The 19,516-nt window shown below is 33.2% G+C and overlaps 2 protein-coding genes across 4 annotated transcripts in view; both read right to left on the reverse strand.

Moving 5' to 3' along the window:
* Positions 1-1,742: 1,742 nt before the first annotated feature.
* glo1 (glyoxalase 1) lies at positions 1,743-7,207 on the reverse strand. Its single transcript, XM_051125890.1, has 6 exons — positions 7,048-7,207; positions 6,131-6,213; positions 5,729-5,869; positions 5,378-5,445; positions 3,383-3,472; positions 1,743-2,171 (listed from the first exon to the last, which is right to left on the reverse strand). The coding sequence occupies exons 1-6, from the start codon at positions 7,114-7,116 to the stop codon at positions 2,080-2,082; spliced, it is 543 nt and encodes a 180-aa protein (XP_050981847.1). The 5' UTR covers positions 7,117-7,207; the 3' UTR covers positions 1,743-2,079.
* An 8,261-nt stretch (positions 7,208-15,468) lies between these two features.
* Positions 15,469-19,516, reverse strand: part of LOC127175047 (oocyte zinc finger protein XlCOF15) — a 217,168-nt gene continuing 213,120 nt past the window's right edge. Inside the window, exons 1-2 of one of the 3 annotated variants that reach the window (XM_051125878.1) lie at positions 18,323-18,442; positions 15,469-16,407 (exon numbers count right to left, since the gene is read on the reverse strand). In XM_051125878.1, coding sequence (XP_050981835.1) covers positions 15,582-16,394 — 813 coding nt within the window. In that variant the 5' untranslated portion in view covers positions 16,395-16,407; positions 18,323-18,442 and the 3' untranslated portion in view covers positions 15,469-15,581. Of the gene's footprint in view, positions 16,408-18,322; positions 18,443-19,516 lie in introns of those variants that run through there. The other 2 variants (XM_051125877.1, XM_051125879.1) reach the window with 2 other exon arrangements.

Consider the following 19,516-nt stretch of genomic DNA (forward strand, 5'->3'; position numbering starts at 1 on the left):
TGTTAGGAACATTATTTGAAGAACTTCAAAGGTGATTTTCTCAATATTTTGTTTTTTTTGCACCCTCAGATTCCTGATTTTTAAAGGGGTCATCGGATACCCATTTATTTATTCAGCTTTCATATGATGTATAAATCTCAATTTTGAAAAAATGACCCTTACGACTGGTTTTGTGATCCTGGGTCACAAATAACTTAAGTTAAAATATGTATTAAACAAAAATAAAATATTAAGCTTAAACGAATCTTAAAAAGGTCATTGGATGCCCATTTTCCACAAGTTGATATGATTCTTTAGGGTCTTAATGAGAAGTCTCTAATATACTTTGATTAAAAATTCTCAACGGTTTTGTAAAACAACACCCTTTTTACCTTGTCAAAATCATCTCTGCAAGAGGCTGCTTTAAATGTAAATGAGCTCTGCACGCTCCGCCCCTCTCTACTCTCTGTAGAGTGACGAGCCTGTTTACTTTAGCCGCATGCTGTATGTGAAGCTGGATCACAAATGATTCGCGCGAACATAGACGGATATATGTAGATCGGGAGGCGCATTCTCTTCACAAATCTACCCTATAATGATAAAAATTCATGTAGTGGTTTTTAATTAATCTGTAAACATAATATCCCCTTTTTCAAATCGAGCCATTCTCAGATGCCTGTCGTTGGTGCATCACACCCACAGAGGCCGCTCCCACGATAGTTGATTGATATGAGCGTCTTACCTCAGATCAGTTGTAACAGTCCAACCTCCATGTTTTGATGCCAGAGCAGGGATGTAAGTTAGACAAGAATTGAGCGATTGAGGTGTTGTGTTGCTGGATGTAATAATGAACATATTTGGTGGTCATTTACTCCCAACATCTGAGCTGGTGAAGATGCATTTCAGATTTCACATTTCACATTCGCCTCCCGATCTACATATATCCATCTATGTTCACACCAATCATTCGTGATCCAGCTTCACTTACAGCAGAATTGAGTATAAGGGATTTTTTATGAATCTTTGCGCCCTTTCCTAATAATGTGCTAGTTAGCAAGTTTAGCGGCTAAACGCGGCTAAAGTAAACAGACCGGTCAATTCCCAGAGAGAAGAGAGGGGCGGGGTGAGCAGAGCTCATTTGCATTTAAAGCAGTCTCCACCAGAATAGGATGATTTTTGCAGAGCTGATTTTGACAAGGTAAAAAGGGTGTTGTTTTACACTACCATTGAGAATTTTTAACCAAAGTATATTATAGACTTTTCATTAAGACTCTAAAGAATCATATCAGCTTGTGGAAAATGGGCATCCGATGACCCCTTTAAACAGCTCCAGCACTAAACTAAATGTAATAGTATATTTAGAATAACTAAATTTATTCTTACAGATTCTTATGAGAATGAATAGTGATGTTACCAACTGGCTGCTTCTCATAACATAAATCTAAAAACTGTTTGGATTGTTGCCCAGCAAGATTCCTCATTTTGACCAACCCCATTTTGTAACCACGCATTAGTGTTTCTAAACTTTTGCGACAGCCAACATTGCTTAAAGTCACATTTTAATGCTTATCAGCTGTTTGAGCATTTAATCTTCTTAAATCTGGGTCAGAGTTGAGTTAAAACCACGTGTTCAGACGTGTTCAAATATGGAAAGTATGTTTGCGGCTGCATTTCATTTCAATTGAACGCAAACAAATCTTAAGTGTTTTTTAATACCATACCAATACTGCATTGTGAAACAAATCTACTAGAGGCTACAAAAATTAAAGACTCAAAAATACTTGCTTTGTTTTATTTTAACAAACAAAGGTAGGGTTTCAAGGTTAGACTCTATTGAGGCCTGCATCAATTCAAAAACTATTTTATTTTAGTAATGTAAACATTTACAGTTAGATTCTAGAGGACTGCATTATTTCAAAAAGTAAATCTCCAATTATATTGTTACACTGTTATTTTTAGCCAAACATACTGCCACTATCATGTCAAAGATTGTCCGTCTTCATTGTGCACTGCTTTCCATGCTGTCCACAAAGCTGTAACTGCAACTGTCCTTGATTTTTATTAGTGTCTTCTGATCAGGTCACAGCATAACAACAGTCTTTAAGATGTGATGGGGACCATGTTGTTGGGGCTGAGAATCTCAATCCAGTAACCATCAGGATCCTGAATAAAGGCCAGGCCCTTCATTTTTCCTGCAGGAGAGAAACCACTGAATAAATATAAACAGCAAGTACACTAGCAGTCAAACGTTTTTGAACAGTAAGACTCTTCTGCTTAACAAGCCTGCATTTATTAAATGTATTTTAAAATGTAATTTATTACTTTGATCAAAGCTGAATTTTCAGAAATTTCATTACTCCAGTCTTCAGTGTCACATGATCCTTCAGAAATCATTCTAATATGCTGATTTGCTGTTCAGGAGACATTTAATATTATTATCAATATTTAAAACAGTTTTATCAGGATTCTTTGATGAATAGAAAGATCCAAAGACCAGCATTTAACAAAAATGTTACAAAAATGTTTTTTGTAACATTATACACTATACCATTGAAAAGCTTGGAGTCAGTATACATATAATTATAGAAATTAATACATCCTTTTAGCAAGGTAAAGTAATAATAATAGAAGCAAATCAGCTAATTCAGCATTGAAATCACAGGAATAAATTATATTTTTAAATATATCTAAATAGAAAACAGCTATTTTTAATAGTAAAAAAATATTTCAGATTACTGTTTATGCTGTACTTTGGATCAAATAAATGCAGGCTTAGGCTGAGCAGAAGAGACATAAAAACATAAAAATCTTACTGTTCAAAAACGTCTGATAGTGTACTTCTGTAAGTTTATATTAGTGACACTGAGTATTTGGAAATCAAGAGTTATTTTGTATTTTAATCCAATTTTATTTATTAAAAAAGTGGTCTGGTTATTGCATGTATACAAAAAATGTGCATACTGTGCACAGTACGCATACTAAGTAACGTAGAAATAGTAATAGTATGCTATCACACAGTAAAAGTAGCATGCAAATATCCACTTTATTCTTAAACACGGAAGTAAGCCTATGTGTGCTATAAAGAAATAATGAGAAGTAAATGGTAAACTGTTTGCACTACAAACCAGTGTATTCATAATTAACATAACGCATTAAAATAATATGGTAGGACACACCAATTCGCAATATCAAGCAGAGCAGCAAAACTAGCTGTTTTGTACAGCTAAAAATAGCTTGACGTGGATGAGACTGGAAGTTAGACCCATACAATTTACAAATGGCCGAGCTCGCTCTTAAGGTGGATAAACAGCCAAATTCACAAATTCAGTGACTCTAAAATAGTTTCTTGCAGGTGGAGAAACACTTAATTAAAATAATCATAGGACAATACAAAAGAAATTACCATCATCAGGCTTTTTTACAAAGGTCACTCCACTCTCTTCAAACAGCTTGCAGGCAGCATAGACATCTGGTACGGCAATTCCAATATGGCCTAAGATAAAAAAAATCTTAGGTTAATAATGTAATATCTAGGACTATATTTTCACATATTTGCAATGTAATATAATGCATGAAAATATATATGTGACCATGGACCACAAAACCAGTCATAAGGGTCAATTTCTTGAAATTGAGATTTACATATCATATGAAAGCCGAACAATTAAGCTTTCCACTCATGTATGGTTTGTTAGGATAGGACAATATTTGGTCAAGATACAACAATTTGAAAATCTGGATTTTGAGGGTGCAAAAAAATCTAAATATTGAGAAAATCGCCTTTAAATTTGTCCAAATGAAGTTCTTAGCAATGCATATTACTAATCAAAATTAAGTTTTTATATATTTGCGGTAGGAAATTTACAAAATATCTTTATGGAACATAATTTTTACTTAATATCCTAATGATTTTTGGCACAAAAGAAAAATTGATCATTTTGACCCATACAGTGTATTGTTGCCTATTGCTACAAATATACCTGTGCTATTTAAGACTGGTTTTGTGGTCCAGAGTCACATATATATATATATATATATATATATAAAATATATCATGAATGTCACAATGATTTTATTGCTCTTTTTATTTGAACATTTAATTTCCTAATGACTTGGATTTCACAATCCTGTCTTTGTTTTGTGCAATTACAAGTATGGGGGTGTTAAAACAGATGCTTTATTTGCATATCTGATGACACTTCAACAGTTAAAATGGCAGGTGAAATAAATGTGAATTTGAATAGTGTGCATTATCACTGAAAAATGTTCACTAAAGTCTCTGAGTGGCATTTTTTGTGTAATAAAATGTTATTTACAGTTGAAGTCAAAAGTTTACATACACCTTGCAGAATCTGGTAATAGTATGGTAATTATTTTGCAAAATAAGAGGGATCATACAAAATGCATGTTTGTTTATTTAGTACTAACTTGAATAAGATATTTCACATAAAAGAGGTTTACAAATAGTCCACAAGAGAAAATAATAGCTGAATTTATAAAAATGACCCCATTCAAAAATGTACACAAAGTTTACATTTGATTTATTTTTTTATTAATTTTTGTTTGTTTATTTAGTGATAGTTTTCATTAGATCTTAATTTGTCCTGAACAGTTAAACTACCTGCCGTTTTTCAAAAAAGTCCTTGAGGTCCCACAGATTCTTTGGTTTTTCAACATTTTTGTGTATTTGAACCCTTTCCAACAATGTCTATGGTTTTTGAGATCCATCTTTTCACACTGAGGACAACTGAAGGGCTCATATGCAACTATTACAGAAGGTTCAAACGCTCACTGATGCTCCAGAAGGAAAAACAATGCATTAAGAGCGGGGGATGTAAACTTTTGAACGGAATTAGGATGTGTACATTTTTCTTATTTTGCTTAAATGTTTTTTTTTTTCTTTTGGTACTGCCCTTTAGAAGCTACAGAAGATACTTACATGTTACCCAGAAGAAAAAAAAAGTTAGATTTACCCTGATCTTCAAATTCAGAAAGTTTCACCCCCTGGCTCTTAATGCATTGTTTCCTTCTGAAGCATCAGTGAGTGTTTGAACCTTCTGTAATAGTTGCATATGAGTCCCTCAGTTGTCCTCAGTGTGAAAAAATGGATCTCAAAATCATACAGTTGTTGGAAATATCTTATTCAGGTCAGTCTTAAACAAAAAATAACATGCATTTGGTATGATCCCACTTAGTTTGGTCAAAAAATAAACATTTTTCGGATGGCTCAGTGCACAAAGATCAAAATACATAAATACAAAGATATATGTTAATGACATAATGACATTATCTATCTATCTATCTATCTATCTATCTCTTTTTCTCTGTATATATATATAGCCATGTAGTCCAGCCTGACTATGACAGAGAGAAATTGTGTCATGCATGTTATATTTACCAAAGCCTCTTGGGTCTGAGTTGCCGTTGTGGTAAGACTGGCTGTCATCTGTCTCTGAGCCCCAGTTACTGATAAAAAGAGAAGAGAAGAAATACAGAATGGCACATAAAAACAGCCTTGCACTTTGGACCTCTGTTTAGAAGTGCAGTATTACAGGATTTACACCAACATAATTCAGGTCTCAAATCACAGAACCTGGCATATATCATGGTAAGGACAGTAAAGGCCTTTTCTGCTCTACGCAGAAGATTAGTGCTCAACTTGTATGGATTTTTAAATGGCTGATGCTGATATCTAAAAACCAGGAAGGTTTGAATGTGTTCTTAACAGCACAAACACACACACACTTACTGCGTGAGCTCTATAGTGGCTCGACGGGAGAACGTCCAGGCCGTCCTCTCCTTCACATCTGCAGGGATCTCTTTCTTATCCTCATAACCCAGAAAATACAGGGAGAATCGCATGGCGGGGAAATCAAACTTCTGTAACAGCCTACAATGAAACATTCACATTAAAAAATACTTCCCTGAAAAGATCAACAAATGACTGTTGATTGACAAAGCCATTCGCATTCTTATTTTCCACGCATTTTAATATCCAAATATAGAATATCTGACAAAAATAGAAGTAAAATGCATTCTGTCTAAACATTTCTATATGTATAGCACATTTGGATATTACAAAGTAATAAAAACTATAGTAAACTGTATCAAGACTGAATGCACATTTCTAAGAGAGAAAAAGCTATCTTACGTCATTCCTAGTATGCGTGTGTAGAAATCAAGGGATTTAACCGGATCCTTAACTCGGAGCATCGTCTGCTGCATCATGAAGTCCTAAAGCAGTGGCATGAATAATTTTTGATAAGAATATAAGACAGATAAGCTGATGAAAAATGATTAACAGTAGCATTCAAAGGCCTGAGATCATAACGTGATAAAAGCGTTCTGAAAAGTAACATTAGATTATTAATATAATTCAAATTATGCAATATACAAATAATGCTTATACATACTGTCATATTCAAATTATTCAAAAGATGTCATTCTGTAATGTCTAGCAGCTCTGTACTAATGACATGCTGTGAATTATGATTATTAACAGCTCTCTGATTTATATATGACATAGTTATTTTACAGCATCTCTTTGGTTAAAATTGCACAAATGTGGTTAAGGTTATTTATGACATGACTTTTCCAAAAATGGACAAAAAGGTGTTAATCTTTCCTGATTTTACCTGGCTTTACATGATAAAAGTTTGTGAGTGTTTTAGTAGTATTCATATGTAGACACCACTCTGTCTGTGACACTGGAGAAGCCACAGGTCAACATTTCATCTGTGTAAAATGTCAAAGGTCACTCTAGTAACTGATAACAATCTGCATTACGCTCAGAATCAAGTCTATATTGATTTTCATCTCCATATGACTCAGCAATACAGCACTTAAACATACAAGCTCTACAAAGTCAGCTGACAAACTAACAGAGTCTTGAAGATGCAACTAAATCACTATAAAGTACCATCGATATCAAAGAGATGTTATGAATCCCAATGTTTGTCTGCAGTAGTGACTGAGAGTTAAATAAAGGAGAACAGGGAAATGAGCTACGGTATTCGTCTTTGATTGACAGGTCTCGCCCAAGTCCTGGACTCAAATGCAGCGTCTTACTTTAGTGATGGGGTTTCCCTCTTTACACGCAGCGGCAGCTGCTTCATCCGTCAGCCCTTGGTCGGTCATTTTTGGTGCGTTTCGGCTTGGTGGTCACTTACGGCTGACACTTCGGCGGAAAGATACTACACAGGGGGCGTGGCCACTGCGCAGGCGTCAGCGGCCTGACGCAACTGTGGGAGGGGCGATGAAGTAATCACGTTGCTGTAATTTCACTTACTTTCCAGCAGAGGGCAAAAAAGGTTCATCAGTGAGTAGGTATCTAACGTTGTTATTTATTGAAACGAACAGCATCGTGTACTAGTATGCGTAGCAATTGTAAAAATAAAAACATTTATTTAATTTATCTACAATATAAAGCAGTTAATGCAAAAAAAAAAAAAGCTAAAAGCTCTATTGTCAAACTTTAAACAGCAATATTGGAGATTGCTTTAATCATCAGACTTTATTATTTCCTGGAAATTCCAACACAGTTTTAGTCATCAGCTCCTCCGTGTCCTGTATGATCCAATATTTCCGTTCTAGTTATATCAGTCTCTAACTCATGCTTAAGACAGATGACTTCCTTCTGTAGCTTACGTTTCTGTTTTCTTTTATCACCCTTTCTCCTCTTCTTCTGATTGTGCTAGTCTTCGTCTGTCTCATCTCCGCTCGAGGTTCCCTCTCTTCACCCCTGTGTACCCTCTTGTTAAGCACTGTGGTTGATTACAAAGCATTCTCAGGAACCTAACTTTCACAACTGTTGATTATTCATCCTATCTTAATTAAACAAAGTATTGCAATTACTTTCCAGTGTTGGAAAGGTTACTTTGGAAATGTAATAGGTTACAGATTACAAGTTACTCTGTTTAAAATGTAATAAGTAGTGTAACTTTTCAATTACTTTATTAAAGTAATGTAACTTATTACATTAATTACTTTTTGATTACTTTTCTAAATTTCTAATATTTTCAACTGTTAATCATTTTGAAACATTTAAACCAGGCAGAGTTAACCTTACAGTAGCACTCATCACTGATTACTGTCAGATTTCAAAATCCTTCATCACTTGAATTAAGATTATAATAAGGGATAATATACATCTTTATTTTGCGAGAACAACTGGCTGGGTGTACATGATCCCACTTATTACACAGCTGCTTGCCACAAAAGTAAATAACTAGACACAAAACACTGGTATGAGTTGAAATATTTGAACGCAAAGCTTCCATGAAGAAATAAGTTGTCAGCAAGTGGCAAGTTGACAGAATTAAGAAATTGTACACATAATATTGAATTGTTAATACTGAGTTTTAATATTTTATTAGCTAACCAAAAACAAAGCTTTCACCAAGAAAAACTATGATAAATCTGATCAGTCCGGATGAGTCTGAGTTATTAGCTTTTACCAGTTGTTAACGGGGAATAACATACCTTGGAATGTCATGACCGACCAATCAGAATCAAGCATTCCACAGAGCCATGTAATTATTTAATTTAAAGCACAGCCACACAAATTCAGACTTATTATTAAAGTTAGTAAAGTGTTAAAGTTATTATTTACTTTGAGATCATTCTGAGGTTAAATACAGACTTGAAATCATAACAAGAAATAGTTTAACAGCTATGATACTGGTTTTGAAATCAAATGTTTGCATAAATATGATAGAAAACACTGGAATCAATGCCTTGGAAAATAACAAAAATAACAACAACAACAACAAAAAAACAATTCATCTTAAAAAATAAGTATATGCCCAAATAGAAAATAAAAAAATTAGAAATATAAGGTTCTATCTGCGTTCTGAGCACTTTTTGATATATTAAGCTTCAAAGTTTTTGCATTCCATAGACTTCTGTAGATATAATGTACACAGCTTACAAAAGAAGCATCACATAATGTAAATAAGTTGTCACCCAAAAATAAATAATAACTCAATTTTGGAAAAAACTCAGAATTTTAGAAAGAAGTCAATTAAATCTGTATGTGGGTGTGTGGGTGTGTGTATGTGAAAAAATTCAGATGTAACCCTCTTTGTAATCATTAACATTTTCAAAAGTAACTGTAATTTAATTACACATTTTTTCTCAGTAACTGTAAGTAATTACAGTTACATTTATTTTGTAATTAAACTATGTAATTCCGTTACATGTAACTAGTTACTCCCCAACACTGTTACTTTCCATAGCATTCAAGCATTTTATACTTAATAGGCCTATGGCATTAACCTACAAACAAGCAAATAACAACATTAAAACAGATATATAGCAATATCAATGTCAATATCAGCTCGTCATTTTGGAGTGTTTTCATTGGTTAGCAGTTTGTGTTGGATTTTGTCTTTGGAATGGAAATATATTTTATTTGTAAACATCATACTTGTTTCATTCATCATTATTCGCTTATTTTTGTTGATGTCCAGTGTTTGGGAGTAACTAGCTACGTGTAACGGAATTACGTAATTTAATTACAAAATAAATGTAATTGTAATTAGTTACAGTTACTGAGAAGAAATGTGTAATTAAATTACAGTTACTTTTGAAAAATGCCAGTGATTACAAAGGGGATTACATCTGAATTTTTTTACACACCCACCCCCACTTACAGATTGAATTGACTTCTTTTAAATTGCATTGACTGCTCTAAACTGAGACACCAATGTTTCAGGAGTTTAGGACACAGAATAGGACACATGCTTATTCGATAACTGATTTATTTCCTATTTGGGTTTATGCATAAACTTTTTTTTTTTTAAGATTGTTTTTTCCAAGGCATTGTTAGCTGCTAGTGTTTTCTGTCATAACTATGCAAACATTTGATTTCAAACCCAATATCATAGCTATTAAACTATTTCTTGCTATGATGTTATTTATGTTATGATCTTGTTATGACATATAGCGCAGCTGCGCTCACGGTGACCCGAGTTCGATTCCCGTCTCGAGGTCATTTGCTGATCCTGCTCCCCTGTCTCCTCCCAGCTCTTTCCTGTCATCTCTCTACTGTCCTATCACAATAAAAGGCATAAAAAGCCCCAAAAATATAAGTAAAAAAAAAAAGTCAGTGCTTGATCATTTTTCTTGGCGGAAGCTTTGCGTTTGGTTAGCTAATAAAATATTAAAGCTTAATTCAATATTATGTGTACAATTTCTTAATTCTGTCATCCTGGTATCGTGGACTCGCTCTATTGTTTCATACAAACACAGCTGCTGCCAGTTTTTTTTTTTTTTTTGTACATTGTAATGGATTATAATATAACTAACAAACTAGTACTACTACTTAATTATTTATGTGGTGAAATGTTGTGTAAGAAAACTGGTATGACTGCACTGTATCCCTAAAATGTCTAGTTTGAACTTGCCGTTTGCTAACAACTGATTTCTTCATGGAAGCTTTGTGTTCAAATATTTCAACTCAGATCAGTGTTTCGTGTCTAATAATTTTGCCACGAAACATCTAAATAATCGATCAAGCAGCTGTGTAATAAGTGAGATAATGTACATTCAGCCAGTTGTTATCGCTAAATAAAGATGAATATCCCTTACTTATTATAATCTTAATTCAAGTGATAAAGGATTTTGAAAGTCTGACAGTAATCAGTGTTGAACGCTACTGTAAGGTTAACTCTGCCTGGTTTAAATGTTTCAAAATGATTAACCAATGAAAATATTAGAAATTTCGAAAAGTAATCAAAAAGTAATCAAAAGTAATAAGTTACATTACTTTAATAAAGTAATTGAAAAGTTACACTACTTATTACATTTTAAATCAAGTAACTTGTAATCTGTAACCTATTACATTTCCGAAGTAACCTTCCCAACACTGTTAATGTCATAAAACCACCGAGCTAAGCCAGTGTAGCACTGACAGTGTCGTGTAAGAATAGCTCTGAAGACGAGAGGAAAAGCGAAACCGATTCAATTTAGTGAGTCATTTACGGTGTAACTGCTACTAAGATTCAAACTCGTGACTTCGATCAAGCGATTCACTAGCAAAAACAGATCATTTTCGAATTTCGACATCCCTTGTAATGATTTTGAAAGGACGTATAATTTCGAAACTCACTGCGCTGCAAAGCGATTCACTGTTTCGAATCGCTCCAATCGGATCGCGTATTGCGAATCATTTGATCGGAAACGAGTTCGCGAATCATTTGATTCAGATCGGAACTTTAGAGCGGGTTCGCGAATCATTTCGTGAACTGAATGATTAAAATCAAATGAATCGTCCCGATCTGAATCAAATAATTCTTAAACCCAGACCGAAGTCCCGACCTGAAATTATGGTTCGTGAATTAGACTGGAATTAGATCTGGTTTAATTGTAGTAGGCTACAAGTGTAGTAGCCTAACCATGTGTTTTTTGTTTGTTGTTGTTTGTTTGTTTTGTTTTATAACCAGTTTTACTACAAATACAAATGTCTACATCAACTCTGAATAAAGATTTAGAGGCAGATAGAAATTTGTGATGTTATGTTTTAATTAAAATTAAGTTGTATTTTCCTATATTCTTTGTCAAGTAGTCAAATAATCCAAAGAAAACGTCTTTAAAACAGAAAGAAAAATCACTAACAAAATGAAATTAGGAACTTTAAAAAAACTGACCAAAATTTCTGTGGGTACACTGCCAAACAAGTAAATGACATCTTTATAAAAAGAGTGCCAAAAACAGCAACTCACTTAAATGTCTGACTTATTATTTGGAATAACTCATTAATCTGTAGTTTGACTACTTCATATTTGAGAAAAGAACTCGGACATCGATTGATTTTCAAGGGTGTAGAATTTAGTAGAGATGCTGTGACATGTCCCTATATCCAGCGACTACTAAATTGTCTCTAGCAATAATTTTGATCAAACTATTAAATGTCTGTTGTCTGCCGTTATGTCCCCACCACACTGTAAAAAACAATTTGTTGAGTCAACTTAAAATAATTTGTAACCTGGCTGCCTTCAAATTTTAAGTTCAGTCAACTCCAAAAAAGTTTATTCAACTTGAAATGTTAAATTATAGAAATGTTTTAATTATATGTGACAACTTAGATATTTGAGTTGAATCAACTTAAAATTTTAAGGCAGCTGAGTTACTTACCCATCCGTTAAGTTTAGCAAACACAGATATCTAAGTTGTTACTTAGTACAACTTAACATTTCAAGTTGACTAAACTTATTTTAGTTGACTGAACTTAACATTTTAAGGCAGTGGGGTTACCAATTATTTTAAGCTGACTCAACAAATTGTGTTTTTTTATTTTTTACAGTGCAGTGCCAAAATCATACACCCTTATAAGAAAGAGATAAGCCTGTGACATCAACAAGACATCAAAAGTTTAAAAAGAATTTCCTATTCTACGGGGAAAAAAAAGTTTACAGCTTCACACAATAGGCCTACTTTTATATACAACTTTATAAAAGTTTAAGCATGATTTATTTAGTATGTATGCAATGGAGGAAAACTATTAATAATCTCACCTCTGTGTTTATCAGGGTTGCCAATTTTTAGGTTTTTCATTTGAATAAATATTTAGAAATGATTAAACACTATATATTTAAATGTGAAATTTAAAAAGTTAATAACTTAGATCCTTTTTTAATGATACTTGTATAATTACACACCGTGAATGCAAGCAAATACTGAATTTAAACCAAGTTTAAAATGTTGCAAAAAAAGAAAGGCATTCAGCTGCATTTTTATCCCCTTATATATACAATACATACATATAAACAGACACAGAATCGAGATAGCCTCAAACTCACTCCAAGCTGAACTTGAAAGTTGGCAACCCTGACTCTGGAGTGTGGTGGAGACAGAAAATGTCTTCCCACAATTATCGCAAACAAAATTCTTCAACTTTTTTCAAAAAAATAAATTAAAAAATGGTAACCACAAATTAACCATGGTCTTGCTACACTAACCACAGTTTAACCACGGTATTTGTAGAAAAAACATGGTTACTACAATTTTACTATAATAAAACCACGGTTCCTTTTCATAAGGGTTAATAAGGAACCATTTTTCATTTTCATAAGGGTTAATAAGGTTTTCTTGTATTTAACCCTCAGGTATTGCTAATGTGACCATACAGTTAAACTGTTTTTCAGTTAAATAAATGTTCTATATTTTAGCTCAGTAATATTCATTTAATATTTCAAGGAGATCATTTAGTACTAAATATTATTTGCCCAATAATTATGGTCCATTAATGACTCAAAATATATATTTATATGTTTATTTATATTACTTATATTCAAATTAGCGTAGTATTTAAGGTTAAATAGAGAAAAGGGTTTTACATTCCAATGCAAAGAGGCAAATTAGAGTCATTTTGTGGTCGGAAAAAAAATCATTTTCATTTGTAATGCCATGGTTTACCCACTAGGTACCTGTATGGCTCTTTACTAAATATACATCTAGATTCTAGATTATTGCAGGTCATACTAGCTTACTTATTTTTAAGTTTTTCATTTGAATAAATATTTAGAAATTATTAAATACTATAATTTTAAATGTGAAATTTAAAAAGTTAATAACTTAGATCCTTTTTTAATGATACTTGTATAATTACGCAGTGAATGCAAGCAAATACTGAATTTAAACCAAGTTTAAAATTTTGCAAAAAAAGCTGCATTTTTATCCCCTTATATATACAATATATACATACAAACAGACATAGAACCGAAATTCCCCCAAACTCAGTCCAAGCTGAACTTAAAAGTTGGCAACCCTGGTGTTTATACAAATGACTCTGCAGTGCGGTGGAGACAAAATGTCTTCCCACAATCATCGCAAAAAAATATTCTTCAAGTTCTTTCGTTTCTCATCCCTGTAGACACTACTGTGCATTTTCAGCCAGTTTGCACAACCGCTCCTGCAGAGTTGGCAGATGAACGGCGCAAGTGATGCACCAGATATGTGTTGTGTCCAAACTCCTTGCCGCACAACTTACAACTTAATTTTTTAACTGGAGTCTCTGATGAATGGTTCTGTTCAGTATTAGGCTTCATATCGATGCAGCCAGGACACAGATACTAGAGAAACTTTGACTTGAGAAAAAAAAATCTGAATTATTCAGTTATAACTCAAAGACGCAAGAAATTAAAAATTAAACTGAGAAGAGCCTTAATAAAGACACAAAACAATCTTTTTTTCCCAGCTTAATGAGCCATGGACATTGAATTTCTTTCCTAATGTACAACTGAGGTCAAAAGTTTACATACAACTTGCAGAATCTGCAAAATAGTACTTATATTGCATATGAGTCCCTCAGTTGTCCTCAGTGTGAAAAAATAGATCTCAAAATCATACAGTTATTGTTGGAAAGGGTTTAAATAAACACAAATGCTGAAAAACCAAAGAATTTGTGGGACTTGAAGGATTTTTTTGTTTAACTGTTCAGGACAAACAAGGGACTCATAAACAACTATCACTAAACAAAAGAAACACATCTGTGGATCATTCAGGTATTATTAAGAATCAAGTGTATGTAAACCTTTGAACGGGGTCATTTTTATAAATTCAACTATTATTTTCTCTTGGGAACTAAATGTAAACATCTTTTATCTGAAATATCTCATTCAGTTCAGTACTAAATAAAAAATAACATGCATTTAGTTTTGGTAAAATAATTAATATTTTGCAGATTCTGCAAGTTTTGTTTATTTAGTACAGCCCTTCTGAGCCTACAGTAGACACTTAACTGTTTCAGAGAAAACAAAATATGTTAAATTTCCCCTGATCTTCAAATTCAAAATGTTTTCACCCCCCGGCTCTTAATGCATTGTTTTCCTTCAGACGCATCAGTGAGCGTTTGAACCTTCTGTAATAGTTGCGTATGAGTGAGAAAAGATGTATCTCAAAATCATAGTCATAGTTGAAAAGGGCTTAAATACACAAAAATGCTGAAATTTGTGGAACCTGAAGGATTTTTCTGAATAAAAGCCAGTAGTTTAACTGTTCAAGACAAACAAGGGACTCATGAACAACTATTACTAAACGCGTGGATCATTCAGGTAACAACAGTACTAAAAATCAAGCGTATGTAAAGTTTTCAATGGGGTCATTTTTATAAATTCAACTACTATTTTCTCTTGTGGACTATATGTAAACACTTTTATGTGAAATATCTTATTCAGGTCAGTACTACATAAAAAATTATCTTACCTCTTATTTTGGTAAAATAATTAACATTTTGCAGATTCTGCAAGGTGTATGTAACACTTCTCTAATGTTTCAATTTAGTTATTATTTTGGGAACCAAATAAGAACATTCAAGGAACGTTAGGGGAACAGACTCCGAACCCACAGGGATCTTTTCTTTATGTAAATAAAACTTTTAGAAATCTAACCTTTCCAGAACATTCTTAGAAGTTGGAACCAAAAAGTGTTAGCTGCTAAAATGTAAACAACTGAGAGAAACAGTGATGAAAAGGTGATAAAAAGGCACTTTATTGGCACTAAACAGGTGTGATAAAATTCAAAAGAAAAATCATCAATAAAAGGGACCTGACTCAACCAAATAAGAACAAACATTCATGTGACATGCAAGAATGTGCATTACATCAACTAGCTGAGTGCTGTTTACGATGCACATCCATGGAGTATTTATGACGAAAAGTCTTTCCACAGTCCAGACAGGAGAAAGGCATCTCTCCTGTGTGAATCCGCATGTGTTTCTCCAGCGAAAAAAGACGCGAGAATCCGCTTCCACACACAGGACAGCTGAACGGTTTGCCGTCAGAATGAGAATCCACCTGATGCCGTTTAAGGTTGGTCTGACTGTAGAAAGTCTTGCCGCAGTGCACGCAGGCAAACGGCCTCTCGCCTCTGTGCTTATACAGGTGACTCTGGAGTGCGGTGGAGCCAGTAAACTTCTTCCCACACTCATGGCAACTGAAGCTCTTCACAAGCTTTCGCTTGTTACCCGTGTGGATGCTTCTGTGCAACTGAAGCCAGTCTTTACGACGGAAAGCCCTCCCACAGAGTTCACAGACGTGCGGTGCCTCACCTGTGTGTATTCGCATGTGACGCACCAAGCTTATGTTCTGGCGATACTCCATGCCACACAGCTTACAGATGTATTCTTTAACAGGAGTCTGAGTGCTGTGTTTTTTAACAGGTGTCTTACTGAAGTTCGAAGGCTTGGAAATGGAAAGTTCTGCTTCTGTTTTAACATCCAAAGGTCTTTCATCTGGCACCTGAATATTTTTTACTCTATATTTCAGCCGTTGGCAAAAGATCACACCTGATTCCTCCATTTTGCTCAGCACTAAAGTTTCAACACCCTCTTTATTCGACCCAGACCTTGGATCTCCAAGAAAAGATGTTTTGATCACAGGCTTCATGTCGATACAGTCAGGATGGCAGTTCATCATCTAGGGAAACAGACTGAATAGAGATGTAAATATTCTGATTTATTCCTCAACGGTATTATGTTTAAAACCCAAATCTCCCATAAATGAATAATACAATAACCCTATAATTTATTTGGACACTTACACCACACTTGGGCTGTTGCACAAGTGTTAAATAAGTGCTAAAGTGTTAAATAAGACTAAGAGGAATTGAAAAATGTATTACACATAAGTGCAATAACAAGTCAACAACAGGAAAGAGTACACAGATGGAAGTCAATGGACCAGTGACAGAACTTGCTTTAGGTTGCAAGAATATAAATATTGTGTGTATATGTTTTCTTTCCTGACCACTTTGAAGTAAAGATTTATAAGACATTCATTTTTTTCCAGTCACTCACTAAAAAAAAGCTCTTGCATTTATAACACAACATGAAATTTAGTACTTTTTGATATATTTGTCACATTTGATCTTTGATCATATTTGATCATATTAGAATGATTTCTTAAGCATTATGTGACACTAAAGACTGGAGTAATGATGCTGAAAATTAAGCTTTGCATCACAGAAATTAATTACAATTTTATATTCAAATAGAAAACTTTTTTAGTTAGAATTTTTCATAATATTACCTTTAGATTTTTTATGTTTTTTAAAGTCACCAAGCCTGCATTTATTTGATCCAAAATACAGCAAAAGCAGTAATATTGTGTAATATTTTTACTATTTGAAATAACTGCTTTCTATTTTTAATATATTTCATAATAAAATTTGATTTATTCCTGTGATCAAAGCTGCATTTTAAGCATCATTCATCACTTGATCCTTCAGAAATCATTCTAATATGCTCATTTTCTGTTCAAGAAACATTAATTATTATTATTAACAATATTTAAAACAGCTGAGTAAGTTGTTTCAGGATTCTTTGATGAATAGATCTAAAGATCAGCATTCATCTGAAATAAAAAAGCTTTTGTAACATTAAACCATTTAATAGCTTGGAGTCAGTATAATTATTTATTTATGTAATACTTTTAATTAGCAAGGATGCTTTAAATTGTTGAAAAGTGATGATAAAGACATTTATAATGTTATAAAAAAAAATCTATTTAAAATAAATGCTGTTCTTCTGAACTTTTTATTAATCAAAGAAACCTGAACAAAATCTAGCTGTTTTTAACATAATAATAATAAATGTTTTTGAGCAGCGAATCAGCATGTTAGAACGATTTCTGAAGGATCATGTGACCAGAGTAATGATGCAAAAAAATTCAGCTTTGATCACAGGAATAAATTACATTTTAAAATATATTAAAATAGAAAACAGTTTTTTTAAATAGTAAAAAATTTCAAAATTTTACTTTTTTTTTTTTTTTTTTTTTTTTTTTTTTTTTAATAAATACATGCAGGTTTGGTGAGCAAAAGAGACTTTTTTAAAAACATTAAAAATCTTACTGTCCAAAACCTTGACTGGCATTGTAGGTTCTTTATTGAATACTTTAATTTCATGCATTATAAAAAATTAGAATTATGTTTAATTCACCTAGTTTGCCAAGCTCTGCATAAGAACACAAAACACGCACTTTTACAAAACCTTTATATATAATGATATTTACGTATTTTTAGATTGCGTTTAACAGATATCATTTTTCTTAAAACATTCGCAATAAGTTTGAAAAAGGTGTCATTATACATATTTAGGGCGTTGCATTTGCACCGTTTTGATCAGCAGATGCCGCCAACCTGTGCCGTCTAGAAGCGCTTCGAAACAGTGAATCATTTTGTAGAATCAAATGATTCAGACTTATGAAAAGCTTCGTTACTGATTCCATTACTATATATCAGTAGTTTGACAGCTCACTTTCACCTCTTTATAGTTACGAAGCTTAAACGCGTTAAAAAAAACAACTGGTTATCAACTGGTAAAAACATAATAATAGGGACTTACTTGCAAAGAAGCAACATTCACTGTTCCAATGAACGAAACATCTCCGAGTCTATTTAAACTTTCTCGTGCATGCTTCTTCTTCATTATCTACAAGGTTAGATAGCGTGACCGAAAACAAACAGTGCTGCCCTCTCATGCCATTTGGAGGCTCTCCACATTTCTTTGGCAGCGACTTTAAAGGGATCTGTGTTTTTTGATGTTCTTCGCAGAATAGCAACATTTAGCGACACAACAATTAGTTCTGTTCATTTGATCTGATTGTTATTATTAACAGCTCTCTGAACAATGCATCTTGTTTTCATAAACTGCAAAGCAGTAGGCTATTTAATAAAAATGCCTTATTTGACAATTATCAAGTTATATTCTGCATTTGCAATTTATGCATAAAGCAGACACTTTTATCCAAAGCGACATGCCTACACAAATATCTCTGTATTATATGTTAAAGAGTGTATAATACAGATAAGAGTCAATAATGTGGAAATTTTGGATAACAAATTTCAATTTTTCCATAAAACTAAATGCAAATCATATTGAAATGCATGTGGAAAGAGGTTAAATAATGTCTCATTAATAAAATTATAAAATCACATATAAAGTTATGCACTTAATCATTCATAGTCTTAAAATTTTCAGAGACACAGAGACTTAATGTGCCTTCTGTAACTTAGAATAAGAATCTATAAAATGAAAAGATTTGGCTAACTGGTGACAATTAGGATCCAGCCCCGGAGACCAGATCCCGTCAGAAAATATCAGTCTTTCAGAACAACTAGTCAGCAAGCTGTAGTTACCCCAACCCCACTAACAGCAGGTTTCTGTCAGTTAGGAAGTTGACCGATGGAAGCCAGAAAAGAGCAGAAGCAGGAGACGAAGTAATGATGCTAAAAAGGAGCAGAGTTTATTGAATAGTCTTAGTTGCGTATATCTCAATGCTCAGACTTCTGTCTGGAGGACACAAATTCAACAAGTACTGTTATACCAAACTGATTCACAACAACATCCCATAAACCTTGAGTTTCTATAAACATTCCCTTGTATCTCTTATTCATGAAGCCACACAGCCCTTCAAGCTACACAGTCATAAGTCTAAACAACAATGGAAAAAATATATAAAAAAACAACTATAATATAATATGAATTACTAATCAATTAATGAATCAATAAAATGAATATATAAATGATTATAATGAT

This window comes from Labeo rohita, chromosome 13 (assembly GCF_022985175.1).
Source record: "Labeo rohita strain BAU-BD-2019 chromosome 13, IGBB_LRoh.1.0, whole genome shotgun sequence".
NCBI classification, from domain to species: domain Eukaryota; kingdom Metazoa; phylum Chordata; class Actinopteri; order Cypriniformes; family Cyprinidae; genus Labeo; species Labeo rohita.

Coding starts and splice junctions, on each gene's coding strand:
- glo1 (XM_051125890.1), bottom strand. CDS start 7,116: ATGACCGACCAAGGGCTGACGGATGAAGCAGCTGCCGCTGCGTGTAAA. Junction 5,870..6,130: donor ACACGCATACTAGGAATGAC/GTAAGATAGCTT, acceptor GTTTCATTGTAG/GCTGTTACAGAAGTTTGATT. Junction 5,446..5,728: donor GCCACTATAGAGCTCACGCA/GTAAGTGTGTGT, acceptor TCTTTTTATCAG/TAACTGGGGCTCAGAGACAG.